Source organism: Coturnix japonica, chromosome 1 (genome assembly GCF_054131305.1).
Source record: "Coturnix japonica strain WE chromosome 1, WE-NBRP24, whole genome shotgun sequence".
Lineage (NCBI taxonomy): Eukaryota > Metazoa > Chordata > Aves > Galliformes > Phasianidae > Coturnix > Coturnix japonica.
The window spans coordinates 157,569,767-157,591,225 of NC_140663.1; the positions used below are offsets into that span (position 1 = coordinate 157,569,767).

At 35.0% G+C, this 21,459-nt stretch overlaps 1 protein-coding gene across 19 annotated transcripts in view; it reads right to left on the reverse strand.

Moving 5' to 3' along the window:
• Positions 1-21,459, reverse strand: part of NBEA (neurobeachin) — a 460,574-nt gene that overhangs the window by 82,165 nt on the left and 356,950 nt on the right. For all 19 annotated transcript variants that reach the window (XM_085555249.1, XM_085555204.1, XM_085555247.1 and 16 more), the window contains 4 exons: positions 18,309-18,426; positions 17,441-17,543; positions 10,974-11,089; positions 2,269-2,381 (listed from right to left, as the gene is read on the reverse strand). In XM_085555249.1, the coding sequence (XP_085411375.1) occupies positions 2,269-2,381; positions 10,974-11,089; positions 17,441-17,543; positions 18,309-18,426 (450 nt within the window). The remainder of the gene's footprint in view (positions 1-2,268; positions 2,382-10,973; positions 11,090-17,440; positions 17,544-18,308; positions 18,427-21,459) is intronic.

A 21,459-nucleotide genomic window follows, 5' to 3' on the forward strand; every position in this document is an offset into this window, starting at 1 on the left:
ATACTAACTGGACACTGCCTTTACAGAAAGTCATTAATCTATATTTCCTTTTAAAACCATTGTGAAATAAAACCTAAGGAACTACTATCAGATGTTATTGTAATAAACACTGGAAAAAAAATGACAATTACACCCCTTTCATCCTGAGGGCTACCAAAACACTTTATAGATTGCACATGTGTTTTCTCAGACATCCATGGAATAAATGCAGCCCAGATCTTGCCAGAAAAAGGAGACCACTCTGCTTAACCACTTCTCTGTAGATTTGTTCTGAGTGGCCAGAACCAGGCTTTTCCAGAAGAAACCACCAGTAGTTTTCTAATAAGAGGATGCAGTTATTAAACTGCATAAGAAACATTCCTTGAGCAAAATACCACTTCACACATTGCATGGATTCTGAAAGAAACTAATAAATGGGGATTTGATTTCACATTTCTTTTTAAAGGAGAGCATTACCAGGATTGTGATGATACTTAATAAACTGTACAAGCACTAATTCCATAATGAGTCTTTACTAACTCATGAGGAAAACGTATCTACTCAGCTATCACCATGCTTCCTGTTACAATTAAATACTTTAATAGGCTGCCATAAAAATTTTGATTCAACCAAAACCGAGTAGCTAATGAAGGACTCATGAGACACAGTTTAATCTTGCCACACTTCACCACACACACTGCTATTCGTACTAGAAAGAAGTGAATTAGAAGGACTTTGAAAAGTGTAAGGGTCTTAATGAAAGGTTTATCATGATTAATAACTCTTAAACAGAAATATTTTTTTGCACGCTAGCAAATGAGCTCATGCAAGATTCTTGCTTATCCCTACTCATGTTTGTAGATTTCCCTTTATTGTCCCTGGTATATGTTACAGTGGCATTTTATAAGTGAAAACACATTTGTGAAGCATACCTATGATATTGTGAAACAGCCAAAGTTCTTAAAACACAAGCAGTGTCTCAACCAACTTGTTTACATGTGAGGCATATTGCTAAGGTATTTTGATTTCTATTTCTTAAACAATAATAAAAATAATTAAATTAACAAAGTAAACTTCTTTATTCACCCAAGAGAAAGAGGAGAGGAAACTCAATATGCCTCTGATATTTTGCTATACAGAACTACTCATGTTACTATGAAATCTCACAAAAGCAGGCTTTAAGGAACAGATACAAAACACATCTACAGGCGCTGTAAGAACAGCAGGGATGCAAGTCTATGGGATAAGCAGGATGGGATCTATCTGCCCAAGATTTTTGCAGGAAAAGTAAAGAAAAGCAGACATAAAGGCAGGAACACCAAAAGCTCTCATCCCTAACAGAAGCAGATAATGTAGGGACTGCAGCATATGCCCTTGAGGGTCATTTTATTCTCTCCAGCCTCATTCCTAAAGCCAGCAAGTGACAGCTTTCTGCTGTTTTGAGCCTTACTCAAAGTGCATGAGCAACTTCTGTGTCCTGGCTGTGGAACCACAGATGTAAGAAATCTGGGATGCAAGAAAGTTGGCATGCCTATACAACAGATACCTCATGTTGGGGATATTGCAAAGCCCTTCCTGATAAGAAGGTACGGGCACTACCTTGGCTGATATGAACCAAGACTCTACCCAAAGCTCAGATCTAAATCATTTCCTGTCCTTCTTCCAGAAGACCGTAAGAATATCCTCCCTAGGTCATTCTGCCATACTTGGTCAGGAAAAGTTCTCATCAGTCTGGTGGCATAAGTTGGGTACCAGATCTGGATAGATAGACCACAGTCTGGCGATATTAGGAAAATACATAATAAGAATTGTACTATTATATGGAACTAATTGTCCAGACTTGGTTGGAGGACAAAAAAATACACAAACTCAAAAATAATAGTAGGAACCAGATAGTCCATATTCTAAAACACGTAAGTACTTTCTATTAAATAAGTGCTGCTACTACAGCCTAGCCCCAGCAACAATGTGAAAAATTAGCTCAAATTTTTTATTTCCTCTGGATCAGTTTTCATGAAGTGAGGTAATTAGTGGGATCCAGTGGCCTGATGCACCCAGGAACTGGAAGTCAAAAGGCACTGAGGAGTTACAGGCTTGGACTTGGATCAGTTAGGGTCATGTAAGTATTATAATATAGAGACTCAATATAAAATGATTCTAAAATATAACTATAATTCATACTTTTTGACTTTAATATAAAAATCTATTTATTAAACTGAATATAAATAATAAAACAAAATTTCTTGCTAAAAAGGATGGCTAAATGTCTTTGATGGAGTTGAATCATACCTTTGAAAGATCCCTGAAGTTGCCTGGGAGGGTCAGGTCTAACTCTTCAGATTCATAGTTTGTTAAGACCCACGGAAACACAGGGTATTGGTTCAGATCATTGTACGTTCGTCCTATTAAGAAAGAAAATGTTTTAAGAATTAGGAAATTGTATCAATTTTTCTAGTTGAAAAACAATCCAGTAGTTACATTCATTGTGTTGCATATATTCCTGATTTATCCCACTTGATAGAAACAGGTATAAATCTACAAGACTAAAGTAGTTGTTTAGATGCACTTGAATCAAAAGTCCTGAAGAATATTCTGTTATTCTCCACAGTACTTTTCCACTGAAGAATAGGTGAGAACTGACTGTAACTGAAGAACCGAAGATGGAAAAATACATGTTTACTTTAACACAATTTCCTAATCACTATTTCCTAATCATTTTGAAAAATAAAAACAATTTAAAAAACACTTCACCGTTTTTAAAAATGGAGCTGACTGCCTCAGGCCACTTTCTCCAAACATAATGAAAGAACCATTACTGAGATCCCAGAAGCCCAAATATGCAAAAGTCATCTCCAGACAGTTTCAAAAGAATAAATGGAAAGAACCAAAACTTATGAGTGCATCATCAGGAAAAGTGTGTTTGGAAGATCCTGTGCCAACTGCTATTTTTAGTGTCTAACATTTCACTGATAAGACAAATGAAGTTGCTCACTACAGAACCATCCACCATATTGATTTGTTGGAAAACACATAATATGCAACATGAATATTAAAAAACAAAATCAAATAATAAATATATGTGTGTGCATTTATATAATATAATTAGCAGACTGAAATAACCCAGGTTAACAATTCCCAGTCCTGCAGCAGATTTACAGCCCTGTCTCACTAACTGCTTCCTTCCAGATTCTGGACAGATTCCTGGGGTAAAAAACCTGGCACAGAAAAACACAGACTTCCTTGTTCAGTGCAGTATTTGCAATTCTATACAAAAATCAGCTCTATATTAATGAAATATGAAACTTATACTGCTCTACAAACACCTTATTTTTTCAATAAATGTTGATGAACATGTAGTCTGTTTCTATTTTGAATATAGTCTTGCTGGAAAAGGAAAAGGTGTGCATTGTTAACAATTATGCACCATTTGTGTAGTTTGAAATAGTACATGTCCACAAAAATATATTAAAAAAGTAATTTACGCGCAAATACTACTTCACTTAACAAAACAGTCTCAGCACTACGTACTACATACAAATGAACATGGATGGGAACAAAGATACTTCTATAATATCAACAGTGAATGAATGCAAAACCACTGTTGGACTGAATGAATTGTTACTATCAATTAAGTCAGAAAATAAAGCAGAATTTATCCGTGTGAAGGAAGAAAAGGAAAGGTAGTATCTGGTAGAACACTAATCTTTTGCTTGTTTATTTTTTATAAATCTTTAAGTAAGCTAAGTCCATCTCCTTTTCTGCGTCTTTCAAATCAGAGTATTATTTTCAGCTTTAGCAAGGGATTAATGACACACAGTTTATGCAGCTTCTTGACATCATTACAAGGTTCTATACAATATGGCCTCTATATAAGTATATTCTTGTACAACAAATGTTTTTCTCTGCATCGGAATCCCCAGTTAAGTTAACAGAAGACTTTTACAAAGTTTCAACAAAATAAAATAAGAACAAGTCCACATCACGTTTGGGATGTTAGGAAATAATTTTAACTATTGTATACTTTTATCTCACTTATAATTCAGTGACAAGTTTACCTTATGTGAATCCTTTATGTTTATTTAGACAGCAAACTAAAAGAAATTTGAGATCAGGGAAAAGAATGACAGAGTTGAGCACAGTCTAATAAAAACAAGCAAAAAAATGATGATTCCTTGGAATCAAAAGCTTTTACGGTAACTAAAACAGATCTTGAAAATACTTTGCAAAAACATTTGTAAAGGTGAGAACATTCTTTTGGAAAATTCTTAAAAGAAAATTTAGGATTATTCAAAATCACTCATTTCTATACTGATATTTCCTACATCAAGAGCTCTTTTAATTTCAATATTTATTTCATTCACTTCATTTCAATTTAAATATTCCATCAATTAGATTTTGGCTTTCTGTTCCAATTTCACATGGGAAAATCACAGATAAGTAAGTGCATAGTGCAAGAAAAATCAATCCCAACCCTAGCTGCCATACATGAGTTCTCCTTTGGTGCACAGTTCTGACAGGATACTTAAAGTATAGTCACATGAGAAAATTATCATGTGGAATTAACTCCACGTTAGCAGCAACTTGTGTGCTTTAAAAAAAAATAAAAAAATCTCACAATGAGAAATAATTTGAAGAAGATTATCTTGCAGTTTGGACAGGATAAGCTACGTACTACATAGCACTTCCAACTGCGTGTTTGAGAATGTCACCATAGTCTAAATAAAATATTTACTTCCCTCTTCCTTCAGAATTTATAAATCATATGAAGAGATTAATTACTAAGAAAAAACATTAAGATTTTTAGAAAAAAGTTTGTCATTTGTCTTCATTCAACAATTTTCTTTTTAATATCAACAAATAAAAGCAATTCCAGAAGATGAACCCTAGTTTCAGTTGCAAAAGTAGACCAAATGCACATGACGAAGTAGGACCACACATCTGTGCTTATCAGAGGGGGGACAGTGATCTTGGATTGTAATGGGATTACAAATCCCTAATTCTAAACATGCATAAATATTAGTGGTTTAACTTTATTAGGAATGTTTTCTTGATAATTTTTGAGTTTTTAATGGTCATTTTCAGAGTAAAAAGTCAGCAGACTGATATATTCAGCCATCTCTTAATTGCATGATGCTTCCAGCAAAAATCTTTTTTTAATTTCCTTTAGCTAAATAAATATAAAATGTAAACCTGTACTACTACTGGTAGTCAGTATACCTTTTTAGAAGCTTCAGATTTCTTACCAAGTAGGCTTACAGAGATTAATATTAAAGGCTGAATATTAAATATTGCAAGCCTCTGACACTAATCTACTTGAACAATAAAACTGAGGCATAGTAAATGAGTTCTCAGAATAACTGGATATGTTTCTTCATTAAAAAAAACTTTTTAATTAAACCATCCAATTTAACTTTTTTATATGGCACTTTAGTTTTGAAGGTAAAGTGAGCTAGAGACAGCTGACAAAGAAATTATAACTGCAATTCCTTGGTGAAAATGTTAATGACAGCAAAATATTGTTTAATTAGATGATTGCAGCATCTGGATTAACACTCTTTAAGAGCGATGTTCCTGTGCTTGTCTGCTTCTTCACACTTTACAGACATTTTGTCATCTCTAGGTCATTAGGAAAGAATTTTTAATGATTTTTCTAGAAGCAAGTAGTTCGAGTTACATCTAATTAGATGACAATAATAAGCCCAACACATGCAGTAGCTAAATATATACATAATTAACCAGTGAGGGCTTGTACATCACAGAGTAAAAAAAGTGGAAAATGCTAAACAGGCAAAAAGAAGAAGAAAAAAAAAAAAAAAAAAAAAAAAAGGAGGGAGAAGAAGTTCATCTGAATTTATTACCTGACTAAAGATGTCATATTTTTCTACAAACCTTAAAAAATAATACTTTTCCACTATAAGAAATGACTTACAAAAATTATGGATATAATTATTCTCCAGTTCTATCAAGGTCTGTGGCAGGTAGGATTTAAAAGAATTAAAGTTGCAATAAATACAAATGCAAACACATACTTAATACACTGCAGGTTGAAAAGAAAAAAGCATCCAAAATCAGTTAAATACAGGGAAATAGATTTCGAAATGAGATTTCTACTTAAAATAGTGAGCGTTGTAAACATAGAGAATTACTTCTCACCCCCAGTCTTTCATTTACTGCAGTGGGATTACTTTTAAGCACTTTTCCAATAATTTCAAAAATTCAGTAAAAGCAAAAATCGTTAAAAAAAAACAGCCCTTTTGATATGTATCTGAAGAATGAACAATTAGTGCATCACTGCTGTTCCCAAGCCTTCAAAACTAAAGAATCCCTAGGAAGGGAATAGATTGGAGGAGGGGGAAGATGGCCTGGAACATCTGCAAAGCCAGGACAAAAAACAGGGGCATGGAGAGCATAACACTGAGACTGATTGATAAGTAGCAGAGTGTAGTGTTTACCTTTGAGGGAAAATAGAGAAAAAAACAGGGCTGTAAACATGATGAAATATGGTCAAGTCAGCATAGAGTGCATGGAAGAGGTGAAGACCTTAGACAAAGAATAGGGAGATGAGAAAGTAGTTGGCCAGAGAACCAGTGAAACAGGTTGCAACAAGAGTTTTGAAAATGTAGAAAGATAATTTGAACTGAATTTGGAATAAAATATGACGCTAGCATAACGTCATATCCTTGCACAGGAAATGATCCAGGGAAAAAAAAATAAATAAAATGATAGAATTAGACAGTTCTTGAGTCATGAACAGAGATCACAACAGAAACAGTTAAGCTGAAAACGAAGGTAAGCTATGTTTCAAAGATGCTTTACAGGGTGATTTAAATTTTTTAAAAAGTCATAGAAAGATGGATTTTCCAAGGGGACACTTCTGTATTTTAAACACTGATTAAGAACTTACAGGCTACACAGAGGCTATGTTTGTAAGGACAAACATATTTAATTGATATAAGGATAGATTATCGGGTTACTTCAGTAGTCCTGTTCTACTGGGATCAACTAAGTTTGCATGATTAGCAGCATTAACAAGCAGGCAAAGGACTTACGGTGGAAAAAGACCCAGCTGCATGTCACAAATAAGCAAAATGAGTTGGTATCAGAAACTTCAGTTCTGAACGTCTTTTCCAATACTGCTCTTCTTCAATAATTTCAGAAAAGGGGCACAAGAAAATATTAATAGCTTCTTGTCATTGTGTAAAGGGTTAGAGGACAGTTAAGCACCACTTAAGAAGAAAAGAAGCTACTAAAACTGGCAAAAAAGAAGTACTAAAATTCTTTGTTAGTGGATTTCTACTTATTTGGAAGAAAAGAAAAAACTACAAAGGGACCTATTTCTCACTTGCCAGCAAATGATCTACATTTCTTACGTGGAAAACATCTACTTTTGATACGTGACTACACTATGGCTCAGACATGCAGAATAAACCAGTAAGAGCTACCCAACAAGATGAATAAAAAATTAAGGTGCATGTATTTCTCAACAACTAAAACCAATGATTTTATTAAATAAGATTACGTTATTATACAAGAATTTCTAGTCCAAAACTAGGCCATCACTGCCTATACAAACAATTACAGGCAAAGAGGTTGTATCTTTTAAGGAAATATCTTATTTTAAAGCATTTAATTAAACGTGTATTTGGAAATCAGATTTACAAGCAGAAAGAAATCATACACCATGCCATCACGTGACAAAGGATGTCATGAATATATTCAATACTTCATGTTTGTGTATGAAACAGGAAACACTGAATTTTCTTCTGACTGCCAAATGTAGTGTCTACAGCACATATAGAAATTTGCTTCTGTGTATCACAGATGTACCTGGACACTTATCAGTTCCAAAGTTTTCAATATAAGGTCATCATGTAATCTGGTCACTCTGCTTCTAGTCCTGTAAGTTTTTCTGTTAGAGGTTCACATATTTTTGGTGCTTCATCAGAAAATGCTCATTCTTTGACAGGTAAATATTTTAGAGAAATATTTCTCAGCAGAAGATTAAAAAAAAATACGGGTGTAAAAGCAGTGATGTGATTCAAACCGCCTCATAGCTCTTGACCTTGTAGATTGATAGATCTCAGGCCCCGGAAGTACAGTGATGATAGAGCCAGAAAACTGCTTGTTTCTGTGAGAACTTCTAGCCTTTCAAATTTATTAAAGTTTTGAAACTTTTCCCACTGTCACTGGCCATGGAGCTCATGTGCATTCCATTATGATGGATTTCTTTCTTGTCAACAAAGTTACAGTGAGACTCTTTGCAATACTTCCAAGGTCTTCACACATTTTGGGAAGCATGTTTCCTAGCTGAAGGAAACTACTACTTCAGCTTCAGAAATAAATAAATAAATAAATCTGAAATTTTCTTCCATCAAAAATTTTAGATCTTCCAAACTGATTAAAAAAAAAAAAAACGTTCATTGATGTGTAGAATTGCATGTTGTGTTTCAGCCAGGTTTAAATTTCTTAAGTTTTTCGTAAAGTATTTGTCTGTATGTGTGTAGCTGGCAGGAGGTTCAGCTATTGTAAATAAATTTTACTCTACTATTCAAACAAAACATCATGAAATTCTATGGGACAGCATCAGTGAAGATGTTATAATTTTCGCAACTGACGTCTATTTGGTTATGTTCATAGTCTCAATTATTGGAAAAGGTTCAATTTTTTCTTTTTTTTCAGAAATGTTCACATAGTACTGAAACACCATCAGACAATAAAAGAACCTAAGAATCTCATTTTCTTTTATATATCCTTCAAAAATCTTTTGAGAGGGTACAGTGGTAGATTCTTCCCTGTCTAACATGATGACTGCTACCTACCTTGGAAAATGATGACAGAACAGAAATTACATAGGCTAATAAGAACCTATTTGTGAATGCTTAGCAACACAACTGGGTCTGAAATAACAATCAGAATAAGTGACATTCCTTGTGACAAGGGAAAATAAGAAGAATATGCCAGTAATCCTCCAAACCATGAAACTCAGAACGTGTATGGAAGCCTATACTTTTGTAAAGCAGACGAATAATACTAGATGACATTTAGAAAAACTTGCTTCATGTGACCAATCAGGTGTTTGGCTGGGAAGCTTGCCTAGCAGCACTATATCAAACAAGAAATTTAAAAGATTAAAAAAAAAAAAAAAAAAAAAAGGTGTTTATGGTGTTTATCTTGAGGTACTCTGATGGGATCCCTTTAAGTTGAAGCTTGTTTATTGATGGATACTCTGCTGTAAGTATCACTACAATTCTTAATTGAATTCAAGTACAATGATGTCTTCAGGTTTTGATGCATTGGTGATGTACCTAAAAATAAATGACCTTGGAATTTTTAAACTGATTAAAAATGAAAAGTAATTTATCAAAAATTGGCTTAGCTCTTGTCTCCTCTCATTAAAGAGTTTAGACGCACTGATTAAAGAAAAAACAAACATATGAAAAGGAAATTACAAGAGAAAGGCAGCTTTGTCAATGCATTGGTCAGAGGCAGAGAGAACTTTAATAACTTCCAGCTCTCCAGCAAGCTCTCCAAGCTTGGGTGATGTGGACAGGGAGCCTGTGAAGCTCTGCCTGGGTTTCCTAAAACCAGAAGGGCAGTGGATGTGTGTGAGACACAAAGAGACTGGATGAAGCCAGTGTCCAGCCGCAGGATAGCATCATTCTCATGGCCCAGTGCCATAGGTAATAAACGCTAAACAGGGCTTCATCCCTATTCATAGATCTATGGTGACTGTGGCTGTAATGCTCAGAAGCCATGCTGGTGTGCCTGCATGCAACTGCACCACACAGACTTTCCAGCCTAAGTCTCTGGTAGTTTCAGGGATGCTGCTTCATACTCCACTGCACAAGGTATACATGTCCTGAGATTTCCAGCCATTCATAGGTAACACTTCTGTATCGCACTGGGATAATCTGGTGACACATTTATTAACGCCTGTGAGCCTGGATGCACAGAAGACAACTACCACATAAACACAAAAGCAAAAACCTAAAGGTTTAAAGAAACTGAGTTTGACAGCTGCTGAATTCTGCCACTGTCCCACTGGGAAGAACACAGTGACTCAGCTCAGACTGGTCACAGTAATGGACATTTGGACACTACCATGGGGTTTTGCACTTACATTTGTCTTTGGCCTGGACAGAGGATAACCTCAAGGAGGAAAGTCAGGACCAAGTAAGAATATGAGATGTGGAACCTGGTGGGATTTAATTTAGCCTTCAAATTAAAGCTCACTGGAGGGAAATGTCTGAGGAAGCCTCTTGACAGGCAGGCTGATAAGCAGTACGTGTGCTAAAGGCAGGAATCTTAACAATAAACTATCTCCAAGAAATCTTTGTGTATGGTATAGAAAATTGCTGCTTCTCACATTTAAAAGTACTGCCTAAATTAATACATAGAAAAGGGAAAGGTGAAAGGAAAAAACACATTGTGAATGTTTAATTAATAACAATTGCCAGAAAAACTCTTCTTTTGCCAGTAACGAATGGATGTCTGTGGCAGTTATTTCTCATTTTATTTTATTTCTCACTTAATCTGATATTATATTTCAGTTCAAAGAACTAAATGAGAAAAGATGCTGTAATCTAATCATACCACAATCCAGGTGACATCTGTACTAGGCAGAATACTGTTGTTATTCTGCTGTCTTGTTGCTGTTGCTGAGAATGATGAAGTAGCAAAATTACATTTTCCCATTATTATTTCCAGACATTCTCTGGCAATGGTTTGTTGACTCTAATAAAGCTTCAGACAAAGCTGTCAGCAGAGGAAATGGCAGAAGGAGAGCAAGGAACAGCCTCCACAACAATACATGAATCTAAAGCCTTGGTGATAGGTTGTGCATTTTCTGAGAAAATTTAATGTGTGTATTTCAGAATCTATCATAAACCTGCAGCTGAATTCCAGAGGGATGAATGTATTCTATCAAGTCACAGTGCTTAAGACTTTGACAAACATAAACATATCATGAAGGATTAAAGAGTCAGAAACTTTACCTGCTATGGTGTTGAGGAACATCAGGTATTCAAAATTAGATATCTCTCGTCTTTGCCAGCGCTGAGTCATGTTGGAGGATTTATAAAGCTGTCGGGGAGTGGCCAGAGAGATCCTCCTACAAAATACATTTAAAGAATGATTATTTTAAGAGCCTCATTAAATTTTAAGACATAGAACAACGTTATTAGTGTGATTAATTTCAGATTATCTCAGAGGTTTTTTTTATTCCACTTAATGAAGTCAAAAAGACACCATATCCCTTAGTTGAGAAATTACTCAAATTAAGATCTCTATTTTATTTTACTAGAACTGCAATACTATAATAATTCAGAAGAATGTGCTTTGTGGTTTATTTTGTTCCGAATCTGGTTAAAAAAACTGGAAGCAAAAGGAACTGCAGACCTCCTGGTGCCTGTGTTGTCCAGCAGGAATAAAGGAAGCATTTCCCTATTTCAAAAGGACATGTTGAGATAAGTTCATTAAGGTGAGTGATAGATATTAAAGTACCGTATATTTCCAGCACATGGGCTAAAGATATTTACTCCACAATTTGTGTGCCTTGTCCATAGTCAGTTACCCATGATCTACTCCTATATTCCAGTAACTTTTAAGATTTGTACTTCTAGACTGGTTTCTGAAAAAATCCAAGTTTATTCAGTTATCTCATGCCCACCTGTCCATCTCTCCAAGATAATTCCTGAATTGCATTTCACTGAAGTTGGGAAAAGAAATAAAAGCTTCTGAAATATTCAATTTCCACACATTTTCTATAAATTAGATGACTGCATAGAGGAGAAAGAACCAAACTATTATGCCAAAATAAATAAATAAATAAATAAAAAATAAAATAAAAAAAAATCTTTAACAAGCAGAGACAGCTTTATTGATCATAATTCATTTCCAAAGAAAACAGTCTTTGCTGAAAAGAGACAAGGAAAATGTTTGAAAGGAAGAAAAATTCATCTTCTCAAATACTTGTTTTTAGAGAAAAACACATTTTGAAAACTGATCAAAACAGAGAAATGTTTGTATGTTGTTGTGTGGTTGGGTTTTTTTTTTCTTCTAAAACTATCCTCAAAATTTATCCTATTCATGAATTTAATGCACGATATATATGGCTTGCCAAGAGTAACTAAAAACACCTGATGTTTCGCTTTCAGATGCCCCCTAGACATATTAACTGCACTGTTTTAGGGCTCTGAATGCTAAGTATTCTCTTACAACAAAGTCATATTCAAGGTGTCAAAACAGGCATCAATTACAAAAATGTCGAATACCTATTTATAAAGATATATGCACATACCTCTATAAATGCACTACACCCTGCCTCTGGTTAAAAGGATGACTGTTGGAATGTTCAGAATGAACAGTTATCACAGTTATAGTTCTTTATATGTCTGAAAGGTCAGTGCCTAGTTTGTGAGCGTCTGCTATACTTAAACTCACAAATTAGGCATACAAAAATGACATGTGAGCACATGTGTGCTTTCCTCTTTTTCTTCTTCAGTTTATATTTTAACCTCTATGTTTACTCAAACCTGAGCTGTGTATGGCCTTGCCAATGAATTGTACATACACTCCACTAGTACACAGAAGGTACTGCAAATGTTTTGTTTCTACTATGCTTCTTCTGAACAATCTATCTTAAGAACTATCTGAATGTAATCACACTTGGTGTTGTATTTCTCTGAATAACAGTTTTACAGTGAAACTCTCCAAGTTTTATTGTTCCCAGTAAACTATGACCAATGCTGGACGCAAATTAATAAATACAGAAATAAAAGTGCTAAAGAGATCATTAAATTTGCAAAGTACTTCTGTTGTAGAATTTTTGTTTCTCTCACAATGAAACAAAAGTATACGCATCAGTATAAATTAGTATGTGCCTTTAGACCTCACCAGAAAACTATCAGTCTCACAAATCTATGAACTGTTACTGCTTCACATTTGAAGACTGATTTAGGTGAAATCTCTACCAAATCAAATTATACTGAAAAAGCTCCTTGTTTGTTTTCTAAGTTGTTTGAAAGATTTGAAGTTATTTCAGCAGTCTGGAAAAAAAAATATGTGCAATAAATTGGTTCCACACCTGCTTGTTTCAGTTAACACAGAAAGACCCTCTGTTTTGTGACTTGCTGAATTATTCCACCTTTGATCAAACAATTTCTCTGTTTCTGTCTGCCATCAGAAATGAGATGATGCAACAACAAATGTACTTCCTTTGCTTCTGGAGAACTATGAAATACCTCCTCAGAATGGAAGCTGCAGAAGATCCTATGATAGGATGATCCAATTTTCCAAGCTCTACTTGCTTTAATTATCTTTACTAAACAATGTTTTGTTCAGGGAAGAGATGTTCTGTGTCTCACACATGGAGCACGATCAGAACCCCTTTCCCAATCACTTTTAACTTAGCTACAATCCAACTTAATACAAAAAAATTCATAGGTATCTCATTAGAAGTGTAGCACCTGCATGATGTTTTATCTTGTTCCTTATACAGAACAAATAAAAGGCTTCGGAAAGCCACCAGCTTCCGGCAAGAAACTCAGCAACATTTGCTTTCAGTCAAAGCTCTCAGAGTGTTTTTATGCTTTAGTGAGATCAAATCATTTCCCAACGATGTACTTTCCAAAAACCCACTGTATACTGGAAATCCATCAACAACCTACTGATGCAGAAAAAGTGGCAGTGCTGAATGCACGTTAAGCATGGTTGCCATGCTAAATGTATGTTTTCCTTCAACAAGAAACATTATTGTCCCTCTATAATCAGCTCTGGTGAGGCCACATCTTAAGTACTGTATTTAATTTTGTGCACCTCACTACAAGAAAGATATTGAGGCCCTGGAGTGTCATAGTTTGATGATTTTTGGTTACTGGTATTCCACATCATAACATCATAACATCATATAGTGCACTGGGAGTTAAAGCATTAATGCTCCAGTTCCGAGTACTTGTCCAGAACAGAAGAACTACATTCCCCAGGGGACTTTGCAGTCAGAGAGGAGATCTAACACCTGGCAAGGTCACCTGATCTCTCTTCTAGCTCTCTCTTCTCTCCTCGCTGCTGCCTGTCCTGACTGCATGCATCACTTCAGTATTACTGTAAGGCCTACAGCTTTCAGATACTCTCTCATTATATATGATTTATTAGCTTCAATTCTAATTATATTATACTATAGTGTGTCATCTTGTATTCCAATACCATATTTAGTAAATTAGTTTGTTTCTCCTCAGATCATTGCTGCTGTTTTTAATTACTTTGGGGTTCCCTGTTTCCCTTTTCCAGAGGCTTGGATTTTCCAAAATCGCTCTGCCCCACTCGTCTCGAAACTGGGCTGAAGCAGCCAGCAAACCATTGACCATGTCCAGAGAATGGCAATGAAGCCATGAGGGGTCTGGAGTACAAATCTCATGGGGAGCAGCTGAGCAAAGTGGGATGGTTCAGTCTGGAGAAGAGGAGGCTCAGGAGAAACCTTATCACTCTCTACTACTGCCTGAGAGGAGGTTGTGGTGAGGTGAGGGTCAGCCTCTTCTCCCATGTAACTAGTGATTGGACTTGAGGGAATGGCCTCAAGTCGCACCAGGTTGTTCAGGCTGGATATTAGAAAATTTCTTATCTGAGAGCATGGTCTGAGGGGGTGCTGGAATGAGCCGCACAGGTTGATGGCAGAGTCACCAATCCCTGGAGGTGTTCAAGAAATGTGTAGATGTTGTACTAATGGAAATGGTTTAGTGGGGAAATAGTGGTGGTAGATGGACAGTTGGACTGGATGATCTTGGAGGTTTTTCTCAATTGCTACAATTCCATGATTTTATTATTATCATTTGTATTTATAATAATAACTGAAGCTATTGCTTCACCTAAAGCATTAATGGCCCACAGAAATTCAGTAAGAGATGCTAGCACTTGTGAGATGGTGAAGTATGATACTGTAACTGTATCTTTATAATTATTTGATCACTATATGCTCACAAAACCACTAGCAGTTCATGCTTGTTTTCTAGGCTGTGATATTGACTTCAGTAAAATCACATAAGTAAATTGTATCTGAATTGCTAAACCATAAAAAGTGGTTTGCTAATAGTGTTGTATGTAAAGGTGAAGAAATAAGTTAAATAAAAGGGGTTGTACTGTCTGCACAGTTGTATCCTATGACAAGGTCATAAGGAAACTACAATCAGTGCATCATGTTTAGGAACAATGAAAGTTCATTTACCAAAGATGAATGTGATTGCCAAGCACTTCAACATCTGACTGATTTTAAGGACATAATTATTTCTCTGTAACTCTGAGCATAGCTTGAATGCTTTGTTGAATAAAAGCATTCAACACGCAAAGGTCTATATGTTCCCACACCAAAGGAATGGTAGCAGAGGCAAACTGGAGATTTAATCTGAATGGTTGCTTTCTAACAGTCTTGAGATGCAGTACCTGCTTCTATTTGTCTGTATTATTAAATCATAAATAATTTTTTCTTCCATCTTTACTAGTTACAGGATTTCTCCATGAAAATAGGAACATACTTAAAATACACATACTTGCTTCATTAAAACTAATTAACTCCTTCAGACTGTTTCCATCTTGAATTGCAATTCTTTTATGATAATGTAATTAATTTAAAATTTAAAAGCTATTACCAGAGAGAAAATCAAACTAATGAATTTAAGCAAAACCACTAGAAAGTTCTGCTTTTGTTAAAATATTTTAAAGTACAGTTTAATCTGGAAAACTGGGCATAACGTGTGTTGATGTTTTACTCAGTGTAGCAGTTCCCTGAGTAGATGCTGGCTTTTCACCATTTCTATTTACATTTGTGATATAAATATACATATTTTTTAAAACTCCTACTATCATTCTGGAGACAACATATTAATGGGAAGGAAAACTATACTGCAGTATAAACAAAACATTAACTGTAGTTACTACAGTTACTGAGCCAGATTTTCCCTCACTTACTTCACTGAAGTCCTACTGTAGACATAAAGGGTATGTAGACAGAAGTAAAGGAAAAGGGTCTTTTACGGTGCATAAACCACAGAGTGATTGCACAAAAACAAAAAGGAAAAACAACTTAACTACCACATGCCAGATTTATTCTGAAAGCTAACAAGCTTGCTTATGATTCAAATAGAACTGTAATGAAAAAATATGTAAATAAATGCACATAATATTGAAGCAGAAACTTTTCTCAATTATTATATATCAACAAACTTTTCCAGACAAATATTCAGTGAGTAATGCACAAAGGATATGAATTTAAGAAGGAAAAGTCACTCTGATTGATTCATTTGCATTTTGTTTGTTCCAGAACATGTGGTCTTTTTCTTTTTTTCCTTCAGAAAAGAATTCTATTATTTTCCATTTAGAGACTGCAATTCTTTTAATTTGAGTTTTTGGAAGAGCAATGCAAATGCTAACAAGATGCACCTTCCAAAGAGATGCCTCAACTTCCCCTTGATCTCACTGAAAACTTGAGAAACTTGGCAGTCTGCCTAAGGATTTCAGCACATTCAGGAGATCAAGACTTAGGCATCGTGAGACTCTTGAGCTCATGATGGGGAATGATGTTCAGCTGGAAAAGAAACAGTTATCCAATCCTATAAACTCTTTGACATTACAGAGTATTTCCACATTCTGCACTGGGTTAAAACAAGGAAAATGTGAATTTTTAGCCTGTAGAAAATGACTTAAAGAAAAAGACACATCCCAGATAGCACGCTGATGATTAAGTCATTGGCTTTTGGCCAAGGCAAGCCAAACTGAGATCTGAACCCAAGGCAGCATATTTTTTGAATTTCCTGCTGTCTATTCTCTCTCATATTTTCATTTGATTTTGAATAGAAATCACTTGGAATCTAATAAGGCATCCACAGACTTTTGATTATGCACACTCAAAGATGATTTTAGGTTTGAACAAACACTTTTAAACAAATGAAAACATGGCAGCAAGATCAGTGGGGTACACATAAAGACCATCTTACCCAGCACTGAAATAAAAGGAATTTATAAAATGCAAAATAGCCATTATACTGAAGAATAATGAAGTAAAATGCACATACATTCACATAAAGTGCCAGGGAGAAGGTATATAACAAAAATATAATTTTCATTCAGTAAACCAGTCAAGTTTACTTCAGTATTCTTCATTACAAACACAATAAGGATGATCACTTGTGCACATACTTATAAAATCTGACTGAAAACTAGACCTTGATGAGATAGGATAAAAGTCTTATTCTGGTCCTTCACTAGGAGGTGTGTATTTGCTTTAATGAATGCAAAATCCAATTCAGAATACTTTTCTTTCCATTCTGCAACAACAGAACACATATTAAGTAAAGAGTGCTGTTTCTCAAAAAGTCCTACCAAGACAGAAACAATGTGAGTATTCACAATTATAAATATATCATGTATATAATATAATAAACACAGAACATACCAACTGTTTTAATCAAATTACCTGGCTTGTGGCAAACCATAGCTGGTTCCTACTCCAACACGTGGTAAGCTGTACACAACTTTTTTCACCGTTGCTTGGTCAGGAAAATTAAACATAACAGAAGCTAAATGAAGAAGAGAAAATAAGGACTAGTACACCATGTAGCAAAATCTTTATCTCTGCCAACATATTAAAATAATTTTGGATTTCATTTGGAAACATAAGCTAGTTAATCATGTATTTTCACTCCCAGAGTTATTTTTGTTTTCTTTTTTGTTGTTGTTGTTTTGTTCGTTTGTTTTTTGCTAGTAGACATTTCATTACAATATTTCAAAAAACAAACAAATAAATAAATGCATAAAAAGAAGAAGGAAGAAAGAGCTGAAATGGGAAAAGAGAATTTCCTATCAAACATTTGAAGAATTTACCAATTCCAATGACCTGCCTTTCTGTGAAGTAATGAGAATGATTTATAGGATGGATTTTGACTTGACAGGAAAAGGAGAAATGGTTCTGAACTTAAACAGAAAATTTAGACTGAATCTAAGTTGTTTTTTTTCCACTAACAATAGTAAAGTACTGGCACAGGTTGCCCAGAGAGGTGGTGGATGCTTCATCCTTGGAGAAAGTCAAGATCAGGCTGGACAGGGCTCTGAGCACCTGATGGAGCTGTAGCCATTCCTGCTCACTACAGGGGTGTAGGACTAGACAACCTTTAATGGTTCCTTCTACCTTGAATGATTCTATGATTTTATGATTCTTAAATGCAATATGTCATCAAAGAGAAGCATAAGCACTTTATCAAAGGAAGCACAAATTTTAAGATTAATCAATACCATGCAAAATATTTACTGGAATATTTTTTACAATACTATAAACAAACACGTACTTCTGTTTGCCATGAACACTTCCAAAGCTGTGTTCTGGAGAAGATAACGTCTTGAAAAAACAGCCCGAATCTCGCTGAACATCCATTTTCCATGAAGACCTTCTGTATAGGCAAGGACCTTTAAAGAAAGTAACAGTGATTATTATTGGTAGAATACTGTCATCACAACACTCATGAAAACATAGTTACCTTTTAACCATCCATGTAGTACAGATAAGTTAACTGTATTTCTTTAATATTTAGAACCATTAGTTTAAATAGGACCTTAAAAGGTCTTAAAATGCAATAAGGTATAGCTGCTAGATAAATATCAATAAGAACAGTAACCTGGTACTCCTAAGATATGTTCTTCATGAGTCACGTCAACTTATTTTCTTCAAAACCCACAAAACTCTACAACCAATCACATGATAATGGACACAGTTGCAATTATGCCTCATTATTTTCTTATGTGGTGAGTAGCAGACTTATTTCTGAGGCTGTACAAAACACAACCAAAATCTGCTACTGACATCCATTACAGACTTACTTATAAATTAGAGCTCTCTACATTCCATTAGTAAGTGCAGAAAATAGCTAGAAAATACATTGATACAGAAAATTAAATATACTGAACTATTAAGAAAATGTGTTGTTGTTTTTTTTTATTGTTAATCAAGTGCAAAATATTTTAAAATAAAATAGTTTAAAGTTAGCATTGCTTTTTCAGTTTTTCTGTTTTTCAACTGAAGGTATTGTTCTAGAATTAGATGTTAACACATAAGAAATTTCTTTCACTCCTTCACTCTTCTGGAAAACAGACACAAATTACACAAATTAATTAGGTATCAGCTTTATTAACTCATCTTTCGAACAGTATCATTTGGTGCAAAACATTTTCCCAGTTCTTTACATCAACAGGAAGACTCCCTTTAGCCCTTTGCTGATGATTGGACAGCCTTCACCTTTATCAGTTTGGGAGCAGAACCGTCCCCTCACAGCACCCGTTTCATTTACAGAGTCCTTCAGACTGTGCCTTCCCCTGTGCTGCAGCTAAGAGTATCACAGGTAAGAGAGTTTGTGCTGAAATTCAGTGAACATCTTCACTAAATGGAAAGGCATTAACTGGATTTTCTTCCTCTGTTCTCCATTAGGTGTATAGACACTGTTGCTGCGCCAGCTTGCAGTGCTTCTACATCAGCTGCAGCCTAGCCTTCTGTAACCATGACCACCCCCACCTCCTGAACAGGGAAATCCTAGGGAGACCATACATTGCTGTCTTCAATGATCTTCCTTGCTTGAGGTACTGGAAATCGGATTATCCAGTTTTTCACAGACACAGACACAAGATATTAACATTTTCATAAGTAAAAAAGCTAATTTAGTTTTAAACACATTGTGTTAAAAATCTTCACGGATATCTGTTCAAACTTTGTCCTTCTTAGCTTTTTCTCATAACCACAATGAAACCATTTCAGAGACGATGTCAACAATGGCAACAAAATAAATTTGCATCAGTACACTGAAAATTGTTAGTTCTGCCCTTGATGGAAACTAGATAGAACAGCTCCATACTTTCTGTGTAGAGAGAAGACACAGGTAAGTCTTGAAGCAACACTGTGGCTAGAGGTACATTTTTATTCACCTCAGCTCTCTAGACTAACACAGCCTTGAAAGGAAGGAGCTTGATTTCTTTGGTGGTACTGAGCTACGCTCAAGAGGCTCCCTCTATGCAGTCATGAGACAGCTGTGGTATTACTACATCGTATGCTAAATTCTTCTTGTGTTAAATTAAGCTTCATGTTAAAATGATGCACCTCATTTTCACTTTGAATTCTGTTGGCTTCAGCTTCTACCCACAGGATCTCACAATACCTTTGTCTATGAGATTAAAGTGTCCTCTAGTATCAGATATCTTTTCCTTGTGTGAGTAATTACAGGCTGTGATCCAGTTACTGCTTACCTTTCTCTTTGATAAGCTAAATAAAGCAAATTTTCCTACAGTCTCTAGCTGAGATCAGATGTAGAATACTGTTGGTATACTTTATGTGAAATTGAGGCGATTGAGCATAAAGTTTCTAGAATCATCCTTCTTCACATGTCTTCTGTGGCTGATACATATCTTATGCCATATCACTTTCTTAAGGTACTGAGAAGAAAACAAGTTTAAAAAAGACTGAAAAATGAGAACAGTCTCAGGGAGGAGTCTGAAATGTACATAACTGTAAGCAGACCTACAGCAGCCAAAGGATTTGCCAGAGAATTAGTTCCTTGACAGGTCATCATGCTTCAGGAATTCATTTTTTGTTTCACAAATGTTTCTAGTTGTACTTTTTTTCCAAGGAAAAACATCTAATTCTGACTGTATTATGTGTATTTACATTTTAAACCATTTACAGTAGTATATTTACAGTGTCTCTAAATGAAACAGAGCTTACAGATCAACACTATCAGCACATTATATGCCAACCATACACTATCTTTTCTTCCTCCTTTTCTACTTGTGTAAAGCAATCATAACTTCATAGATGTATATTCACCAGCTGCCATGAAATAAATGGCTTAAGATAGCACTCCAGATGAGCTTAAAGCAGTAAAAAGCATAGGAAATCAGAGGAAGGGAAGGAGGCTATAATTCAGTTACTGTTCTCAATTACACTCTTCTTAACTGTCTATTAGTCCTAGAGATATCAGATTATCATGCTGATATCAAATAATCTCAATTATTTTAGTATTTCTGGTGTATTGTTTTCCTGTTCAAGATATACTACCTATTTTGTTATCTTCCATAGCATTCATCTTACACTGATCCACATGATGCATTAAACCTTCCATTATTAGGTATTTATACTTGACAGTCAAAATTATTGACACTGTCTGCAAGATTCTTTGTAGTTATTATACGAACAAAGATGATTTCACTCTTCTGAATTTAAATCTTAAAAATGTAATTGCATTTTTCATTTCATTATTACTTAGAATATATTTTTATCATTTTGCTTTTCCATATCATACAAATGAGGATTTGGTTGGTTTATATTTCTCATAAACAGCATGTACTATATATTACATTAATGAGAAAGATATGGAAATATACACTTGATTAATCGAAAAAAAAAACATTGAAATTATGTTACCTATCTCTCTGAAGCCAAAATTACCATGTGCTTCA